Genomic DNA, 9908 nt, shown 5'->3' with positions numbered 1-9908 from the left:
GCTGCTAACTATTTGACTCGGGGCAGGGACATGGAGGAGAATGTGGCCAAGGTGCTGAATTTGCATTTGCAGAATGCAAAATAGGATTTTGTGGCCAGACAGGCAGGAGGGCAGGCTGGAAGGAGATCTGTGGAGGAAACAGAATCTTCTGGCCAATGGTGAAGGGCTTCCCCTATAGACCTGCAGGTCATTAAATGAATGGCTTTCTGAAGGGCCCATGTTCAACCACCTTTATGGACGCATTTCTGAAGAACGTAAACAATAAAATGTGAGGGATTTTAAAAACCAGAGCAAAGTCTGCGCTCAGCCAAGTCCATAGAGCAACTCCGATTCCTACTGCAGGAGAGGAGGCCGGTGTTTCTGAGACACAAACGCCATGCTGCAGAGGACAAGATGTCCCCCATGGGCACATTATCCCACCACTGCCCCCTCTGAGCTTTCCCGACTCTCTTGAAGCAGCCGACACCGACTCCCTGGCTGGCCCTCTGCAGCCGGCCCTGGGGGGCCAAAACTGAATTTGATCCCCAACATCCTCAGGGTAAAACCTCACCACTTCAGGCTGCCCCAGGGCATCTCTGTGCACCTCAGGAGGGATCTCGCCGCCAGTGCTGGCACAGCCAGCTCAGCTCCTGCTTCCAGCATCCTCCAGGCAAGCAAAAGCTCAAGTGGGAAGAAACCAGACAGTTGCCACTGTCTGTGGGTTCATCTGCACCGAGGGAAAGGTACGGTGTGCCCTTCCACCACACCTGGTGAAAACAAGGCAGCGCTTTTCTTCCACCTGCAATAGCAAGTCTAGGAAAAGAGAGTTGTCGGGGAGAGAGAGATGCACCTCACCCTGCTAATGCACAGGAAGAGCACAGAAAGCCTTGCCTTTTGGATTTTACCCGCACTCGCACTAATGTTGAGCTAAGAACTTCTTTTGCTTTATTTGCCAAGCTCACTGTCAGCGATGCTCTGTTGCCCAGACCATTTGTAAGATGTTTACCGAGAAAATAAATCCATTAATTTTTTCTCATGAAAGTCTAGAGCCTTCCTGGAACGAAGGCAAGTGCAGATTTTCTACATTCACAGATTTCTGATGCCAATAGAAATTAGTCTAGAAACAGGCAAGCTGTAAAGCACGATGTTGAACTCTTGCCAGCCTTGTGACGGCATCATCCCCTGGACTTCCGTGAACTGCTGTGCATTGCCCCTGCTGTGGGATCAGGGCTCAGCGGTGCTAAAAAATGCTTCAGCGGCTGAACAGGCACGAGGAAGAAAACCAATGTCGTCCCAGCAAATCATCTTTACCCAGGAGAGGTCAGGGCATGGTATAAAGACAGGCTGGGTGCATTTCCAGATTATAGACTACGTCCTTCTCTCAGTTGTGTTGTTTTCTTGCTAGGGAACCAACCTTTGATGATCTCAGTGCTTTTTTCACTGATTTACACCAGTATCAACAACGGGTGAGTCAGGCCCGTAGTGCAGGAGGCCTCTGGGTTAAGGTGTGCTCCACTGACACGACGACAGTCGAACGTGAGCATAAATCCCCAAATAAAGTCCCCCTGGGCCAACTGGTGCCTTCAGTTACAGCACTGCAGCCCCCTACCTATAGCTTGACAGAGCTCAGGCGACTGGCGATATTTCCCAGAGTATATTAAGAGAGAAAAAGGAAAAATACCAAGCCATGTTATTTTCTGCTATAAATAGGTTCAGCTCCTCTCATTTGGATCCTTGCCCGATGATGCCTGCAGAAAACATTGGCCCGCTGTCAGGGCAGCAGCCCTCAGCAATTTCAGTAGCGACCCAGAGAGATTTCATCAATAGGTGGAAAATATGGGAAATATTTCACACAGGGAGCCCAGTCATTGCCTCAGGTACAGCCCAGCGTATCAGCTTCAATGGAAGCGCCTCGGCGTAATCGGGAGTGTTGGCAGACACGCTGGAGTGAATCAGACTGGGGGGAGGGAGTGCGAGAAGCCACCGGCTGTTTGCTCTGCCGGAGATTTCCACCCCCACAGCAGTGCTGGTAGAAACATGTGCCTGTGCTTCATCGCTTTTCTGTGCATCGTCTTCTGTCTTCACTACCTTCGGCAGCGCTGACACGGCCGTCCCCGGCTGGCGGGATCCCCAATTCCAGCAGAGGGGGAGCAAACAAATACTGGGGAGATGGGTCTTAAACTGCCTCAGCTGTCTGCTGAGTAAATGCCAAGCCTTGAAGTTGGTATTTGACACAGGGTTTTTCAGTACCGGGGGTTCTGGAAACAGCTTAGTGCCTGCTTCGTTCTGGGGTCCTGCGTAATCCCGAAGTCTGCATCTTCCTTTGCCCTCACACCCTGCAGTTCGGGTACAAGGTCCACGGGCACTGAAGGGCTGTTAAAGCTCAGTCCCTCCTCGTTCTCCCAGCCGCAAGCCTGCAAAATATTTTTGCTCCTGTTTCTCTTTGTGTATCTTTCTGCAAGAGGAGGGATAACGTAGACAAATAATACCAGGAAACGTATTAATTAGGTCTGAACCTTACCTGATGATAGTGCAGGCATGCTGCTTTACATCATCCAGCAGTGTGGACCTTGGGGTTTTTTAGCTTCTTTTAAGGTAATTTAATAAGAAGAAACAAGGACAAGCAGCAGCAAGTGACCAAAGGGCTCTCTGCTCCAGCTAACACCCGTGCTGCACCAGCAAATGTGGCTGTTGCAGAGGCATTCGTTGGCGCAGCAGAAGTAAAGAGGCAGCAGCCGTCTCCCACGCAGCTCGGGTAATGACAGGGTAGCAGCCTGGATCGTTGTCTTATATATTAACTAAGAAAGCAGCGACCTTCTAAATTGGCTGCACTAATTGCCACGTTGCAGTGTACAGAGCGTGCTTCTCTCCAGGGCCCCACCATTTCTCTCAGCTCCCTGTTTTTGTCACCTTTACTGGCGATGTGTTTATCAGCATGCAGTGCTATATCTTACATTCCCAATTAGACCATTTATACATGCAAACCCTCTTTCCTCTTCACGAATTCCTGCTTCCTCACACCGCAGGCTGGCAAGAGCCAGCTCCTATAAAGACTCTTCTGGAAACTAGTCCTGTCCCATTAAATCCCTACTAAACTCAACAAAACTTAAATCAACAAGTGCCATCCATTTCCTGAGGTCAAACGTTTCTTTCAGTTCTATTTTAAGCCAGTGAAAAGAAACTGGAGGAAACAAAAGCCGTTCAGATGCTTTCCAGGCTGCGACTGGTGGCTCATCGGAGCGCCCGCCTGGAAAGCTGGGCTCGGCGGGAGCCAGCAACCGTGCCGCTGAAACACCCAGCTCCTAATTTCGGTCCTATTGTCAACATGACCAAAAGATGTTCCGTTTCGCCAGCCTACCCGCATTTCGGAATGAATTGGCTTGGCACGCCTCGAGTCGGAGGATCCATGGAGCAATTAGTAGGCGAGGAGTTGATCATATTTGTTTTGTCACTAGACCTCAGTGCAGTGACTGAGGTCTGATTCACACTGACGCCGAGTTCCTTTTATACGACAGAGCAAATGCAATCAAAAACCATGTCCGTCAGTCTTTTCTCTTCTTGGACTAAGTAATTGATTTTTAGCTCAGTTTCCCATGGTAACAAGGCTTTCTGATCACCAGCTGCACGTGTTGGCCCTAATAGCTTTTGAATCCACTGCTTCATTTCAGCCAAATGCGATGGCAAGATGGTGGTCTGAAGAATAATTAAGTTCCTACAAGTTTTCTGAAAACAGGCTGCATGTGGCAGACCCTGTTAGTGCCACATTGGTACCTTCGCCACAGGTGGAAATTCGGTGACTTCATATTGGACACCAGAGACTCCATCAAGGGAAGAGCTCTTGTAAGTACCTTAACTAGGGGCAAGCTGCACCCGGGGCTCGCAGTCACCCGTGGGATGCAAATCCACAGGAGACCAGGCTTCCTTCGCTCCGACTGTTCATAGAACAACTTGCTATTTCAAGGGAGCATAATGGGTGTTAAATAACAAATGAGTATAAAATTAGGACTGTTTATGAGGGTCCCTCACAGAAATCCCTGGTAAAAAAGTATGGGAATTTGCAAAAACTGGTGGCTGTCTGGGCATTAGGGGAAAATGAATACTGCCAGCAAAACAGAATGTGGATCAGGAAAATATGTATGTGCAAACACTGTTCCTTTCTCTGGTCAGCCAGGCTCAAACTTTTGCTCAAAATTGCTTTTGACTTCAGGGAGGGTTTTTAGTGAATCAAGACTGCAAAACTTCCCTTAAAACATAGGTCAAGAAGGAAGGTGGCAGGTGCCAGGATCCATGTGTCTTAGTTCCACGGTATATCCATGCACTGCAGGCACCTGCCGAGCCGTCAGCCCTGAGCCTGCTCTTCCCCACGCCGCGCAGGTATCGGATCGGGTTGGAGCATCCCTGTATCTGCAGGCTGAACTGCCAGCACAGCCCACAGTCTAGGGCCCATCAGTCAGCTCTGCCACTGGAGCTGACTGGGCCATCTCTCCTTGTGTGTTAACTACCCCTACATGACACAGACGGTGCTGTGAGCTTCTGCCGTGCCCTTGTGAGGTACCGTGGGGTCACGCTGCCTCGTGACTGAGCTGGTAACTGCCCCGAGTGGCTTGAGCCTGTGTTAGAAAGGAGGAGACCTTGTCCCATCCTCAGGGAGGTATGGATGGAGGAGTGTGGTCAGGCTTATCAGTGTGGGATAGAGGTTGCTTTGGCAGAGATGTGCAGTGCCCCTCGGCCGTCCCACCGCAGGGGATGGGGCAAGGACTACTGCTGGGGAAGATGGGGGGACTACACTTTTCCTGGGGCAGCAGAAAAGAAAAAGTGGTTGTGGGGGAAATGTTTGATTTAGTTAGGAAACCAGCATGCCAGACTGGTGCCTAAATCAGAACTTTTAGGCTAACGCTTCCCTGGGGTCAAGGTCACAGTGCTGTCACCAAGCTGACGCAGAGCCAGGTCAGCTGCATACAGCCTCTTCACGACTGAGGAACAACAGACTGCAGGGCACTTGGGCTGGACCAGAGCACCCCATTCTTTACCAAAACCAGCCCACCCCTCTCAGACCACTGCCTGGGCCCAGCTGGGCCAATGCCTTCTCTGTTCTGGAATTTCATATGTAAAATTCTCCATCTCTGCTTCCCGACTCCCTTGTTTGCTGTCCTCACAGCTCATCCCATCTGTCCCCGTTTCAAAATCTCCTTCCCTCCCTCTTTTCTCACTAGCTCTTCTTCTGGTGTCACTTCTCCCACCCACAACACAGCCTCATTTGTACCTGGTCTGACCAGGCTTGTGTGCAAAAGGATTAAATCATCATTTGAACCAGATCCAAGGGACTTCACTGGGCAATGGAACCTTAAAATATTAACTAAATCAGCTGCTTCATGCTTCGGAAGTCATTTTTCCTGCATTGCAGATGGGGGGTGACTACGCGTACGGTTTACCATCACTCTTCCTCTCTGTGTGAGCTGGCAGGCAGAGGGCGTGCAACGTGCTGTTTGCTGATGAAGAATAAAAGCCTGAGGTACACCTTTTCTTCTCTGCAAGCTGGAAATCCAGGGGCTCTTTTATGTTGCGCTTGGAACATTTGACTCAGCAGCTGAGTTTTACCCACCGCCTCCAATCTCTCTTCCATAGAGAGCGCTGCCAGCAGTTGGATGGGTGGCAAGTTTTCAGGGAAAAACTGGTGCAAAGGTTTCGCATTCCCAGGTAGCATGCAGCGTGGCCGCAGAGCCCGTCTCTTTGTGGAACTGCTGGCCTGTGCCCATCAGATTTTGGCCTTCACAGTCTCAAGGTTGGAGCAATGCAGAGTAACTGCAGCCTGCGGAGGTCAAACATCTCCTTTGCCTCCAAGAAGCAGCTTAATGGTGCTTGGTGAAGGGAGAAAGGCGGCTTTCAGCTGGGGCCGACACAGTTGCTATGACCCACCCAGTAAGTCAGAATCATCACAAACTCTGCCACAGATAAAAGGCTGGGACTCAGACACAGTACATGTTTTATTATTAAAAAATGCATAAAAACTAAAGACATGCTTCCCAAAGTTAGAGTCTGTATGTACATCGGCGCTTCCCAGGCAGCTGCAGGGAGCATAGCCTTCTGCCCTCACTGCAAATGTGCAACACAGATTTTTGTTACCGTTTGTTAGGTGTTATCTTCTCACCTGCATTTACAGCATTCCAGCTAGATGAAGAGAAAACTCTGTACTGCCTGGGGTATAAGATGGTGCAATTTGTATCTGCAACGGAGAAACTGTACCGAACTTCTGGAGCCATCTGTAGGACATCGCTGTTCAGTGTGAAACTTTACAGAAAGGACCCATGCCCGCACCCCAGGCTGAAAGTCCCCTTCCCTCAAAAGTGTTCTCATTAAGGGCTGAAACTGGACCCGAATTTTGTAGTTAGCTCCAAACCTTATAATAAGCAAACACTGGGCATCCAAAGGTGGAGCGTTCTGATACCAAGTCTGCAATCTCGTTTGACTTATTGGTCCCACCTTTGCCAACTCAGCAAATGATGACATTTGTGGAATTAGTTTCTGAGGAAGAGCAATGTGGAATCTTAAAGTCTTGTGATACTGCCGAGTTTTCAGCACATTGGAAATAAAAGAAATTAAGATCTAGCAAATATTTAGGATAAGTAGCATAAGATGTAACTGCACTTCCTTGCTGGGAACCACTGCACAAAACAAATGCTGATTTACAATAAAATATTAAATTATTAAAAACCACACAAACGCTTGCAGTTATAGTGAGTCAGACATGCTGATTGGAAAACAAAACAAAACCCGAAGGGCAAAACCATTAATTTTGCCCTGTCTGGAAGGCTGCAGTGATACTAGTCTATGTTCTGATGTGACTTTTACAGCATGCCAGAAGACCTCCTAAATAGGAAGGCCAGTGGTTCTCAAGCTTTTTCATCATGAGGACTCTCTCTTCAGAAAGAGATCTCCCAGTTCATTCCTTCCTTGAAACGCACACACCTTCCCAAAACCGATTTCACACCTTCACTACAGCAGCTACAGAACTTGGTTATTTGAAAAAGTCATGGGACTGTTAAAGAGAAAGATTAAGCGAATCCTATTTTAAAGCAAATGCTGAATCCTGCTCCCGCTGAAACTGAAGCAAGTCTGCCATTCTGTAGCTACGCTGTCTCCTTCCTCTCCTGGAGGGCAGCACTTAGCGTTAATTAGCACTGTTTCCCCATACTGCTGTTAAGTCCTCTCTGCACTGTTTCCTTTCCATCCCTTTGAAGTCGGATTCTGTCCTCACACATGCCAGCTGCTCTCCCTCCCTTTGCATTTTAATGCCAGCTGCAAGTCTGGTCAGGCCTGAATTGGCATCAAACAGAAGAAAAAGAAAGACAGAAAAGAGGTATGCGGGGTGAAGAAGGATGCTGGATTTTCATTTTTTCCAATTTCATCGCTCACCAAAACGTCTGAAACTCTTAAAAGAGCCCTGGACTGAGGAAGCAGCAAGTGTCACTGCATGAAATAAGCCAGATGTTCAAATTCAGTGCTGGGCAGAACCAGATCTGCAGATCAGTTTGAGAACCACTGAGGTAGGCAACAAGTCTAGGCAGTACTGCTGAGTGAACACAAGGGGCGTTTTGCCCTCTTGTCCTGAATGACAGCGTAAATACCCACTAGTGTTTTCAGAGGTACCAGTCCCGAAGTCACGCAGCCAGGATCGAAGACAACATCTACACAAGAGCGAGCATTGACTGAACAGAAGGTGTATTCAGCTCTGCTCCAGCAGTCAGTGAGAAGGAGAAGAGCATAGACTCTGACAGCCCACCTTAGCTTTGAACTCCTCTCAGCAGGATGCGATCAACCTGTAACCCTACTGCCCCCCTCCCCCAAATCCAAGGGGTTGTCAGGGTTGCAGTCCTTCCAAGCTGTCTGCCACTGCAGCCCAGACAGGTGGTGAAAGCTTCAAAAGCTGCCCAAGAGCTCTGGCCAGTGCCGTTCAAAGCCATTCCAGATCTGGCATCAGAGCCCCAGGCGACACGGCACTGCGGCTGCACACATCCCGTCCCAGGGAAGCAGAGTGTCACTGCTATGTACAGGCTAACAACTTTTCTCTCCTTCTGTCTCCAGCTCATACAGAAGGCTTTTGTCCTCCCCTTCCTGCCCATCTGGATGCCTTTCACCCTCGGCATCATCTCCAAGGCACAAGGGGCTCATGATGTAGCGATAGTCACTTGTGACAGCAGCAGCTGCCCCAGCAACAGTCTCTTCACCGTCCGTGTTTCCAAAGGAGGCGTGCAGGGCAGGGTCACTCGCAGACGCCTCTTTGTCCTTCCCAATGTTGACATAGAGAGGATCTTGACTGGAAGAGAGTGTGGACATCCTCCCCCGAATCATTTCCAGCTGATACCGGAGCACTGCAAAGCTGGGGCGTAGCTTGGGCTCAGGATGCCAACATCTGCACATGAGATCGTAGCTGCAAAATAGAGGGAGACAAGAGCACTGAGAAGCAGAGCAGCCACCCCCTGCACCTCCAAAGAGGGGCTCTGTGCAGTGGAGCTTAAAAAGCACAGACACGTTCCTCAAAACCTATCGGCTTTGGCTTTGCACAGGTGACAGCATGTGGGCAGCCATTATGGATCTAATTCCTTGTTCCTTCCCATTTTCAAAGGCACTTTGGTCAAAATAATTATTTAGACAGTACCAAAAAACCCAAAAGCCCTGTCAAAGGATACTGAACTTCTTAAAAACCTTTTTCCACTGTCTCTGGAGAGCTAGAATAGGACTATGAGTGCGACACCACTTAGTAATAGCTTTCGAATTTATTCACAAAAAGCATCCTGACAACCCTCTGCTGTGGCTGAAGCCATCCCTCCAAATTCTAGTTCAAGAGAAGATAAAACACAGGAAGAAAGAAAACAGAGGTCCAACTGTGGGAGGTGCAAGTTATTTCCAGAAGACTCTTTTTTGACACCATCTTAACTCAGCACTCCCAACGTAATGGAGGTGTGCTGCTGTTGCTGCCTCACAGGTTGCCAGCAGGACTGGAAAAAGGCACAGTGGGTTTGTTTAGAGGGCTGTGGAGGAATGGACAACAGCTTCGCTGCTGGAAGAGGGATGCTGAAACGGCCTTTCTGCTACAAAGGCACCACCCCTACACAGAAGATGTGTTCAGCGCCATTACCAGCCTCAGACCCCGTCCTGCAGCGTTTCTCTTGCAGTCCAACGCCGGCCACCTCAGCTCTGGTTGCCCCAGGGCCAGCATGAGGATACTGTTGCTGGCTCCGATGGCCTGTGCTCAGGCAAGGGGCAAAGAGCTCTGCTCCCCAGCAGCCGCCTTGGCGGCTCAGTGCCTGCGCTGGCTGGCCTCCCGCTGGCCAGGCCCCCCGCCGGAGCCCACTGGGCTGGAGCGTGGCCAGAGCCATTGTCCTCCCCCTCTTTGTGCATCACCCACAAGACTGGCAGCTGCATTCCTATGGCGTTATTGTTGCCAGTTCTGCAGGGAACAGGAACAAAGCACAGTACTGGCACTGAAAAACACCGCAGACAAATGAACCTCAGTTAAACTTGTAAATGGAAAAAATCTGATATGGCCTTTACTGGGAAATAAAGCATTTCATGATGGCTTTTATTTTACTTTCTGTGTCCCTTGCTTGCTATCAGCTTTACAAGACTGTTTTTGATCTCACGCTAGTTTTACAGAAAGCTCCTATGGTTCAGTTGTCTTAATCCTGATTTATGTCCCTCACAGACGGTAGAAATAACTCAAAATGCTCCAGGTAAAATAGAAACTTCCTATTCTGTGGCACCAAATTAAATACTTTCTTTTACTGTCTCTGGCAAACAGCAGAAATTAATTTGAAAGAAAGGTAGAAAACTACTAGCTGTACTCAATCAGCCCAAAAGTTCATTTGCCCCAGTACCCCGCCTCTGACAGTGGCCAGTAGCAGACACCTGGGGAAGGGGCATAAGCCGAG

The 9908-nt window shown here is 49.3% G+C and overlaps 1 protein-coding gene across 1 annotated transcript in view; it reads right to left on the bottom strand.

Moving 5' to 3' along the window:
• Positions 1 to 5945: 5945 nt before the first annotated feature.
• TYRO3 (TYRO3 protein tyrosine kinase) overlaps positions 5946 to 9908 on the bottom strand; it is a 41440-nt gene continuing 37477 nt past the window's right edge. The window contains exon 18 of the mRNA XM_009895690.1: positions 5946 to 8407. Within this exon, the coding sequence (XP_009893992.1) occupies positions 8032 to 8407 (376 nt within the window). The 3' untranslated portion in view covers positions 5946 to 8031. The remainder of the gene's footprint in view (positions 8408 to 9908) is intronic.

The sequence above is a fragment of the Charadrius vociferus genome, unplaced genomic scaffold (assembly GCF_000708025.1).
Source record: "Charadrius vociferus isolate BGI_N301 unplaced genomic scaffold, ASM70802v2 scaffold111, whole genome shotgun sequence".
Lineage (NCBI taxonomy): Eukaryota > Metazoa > Chordata > Aves > Charadriiformes > Charadriidae > Charadrius > Charadrius vociferus.
The sequence above is the reverse complement of the archived record's forward strand: the minus strand, read 5'-3'. Positions and strand labels throughout refer to the sequence as shown.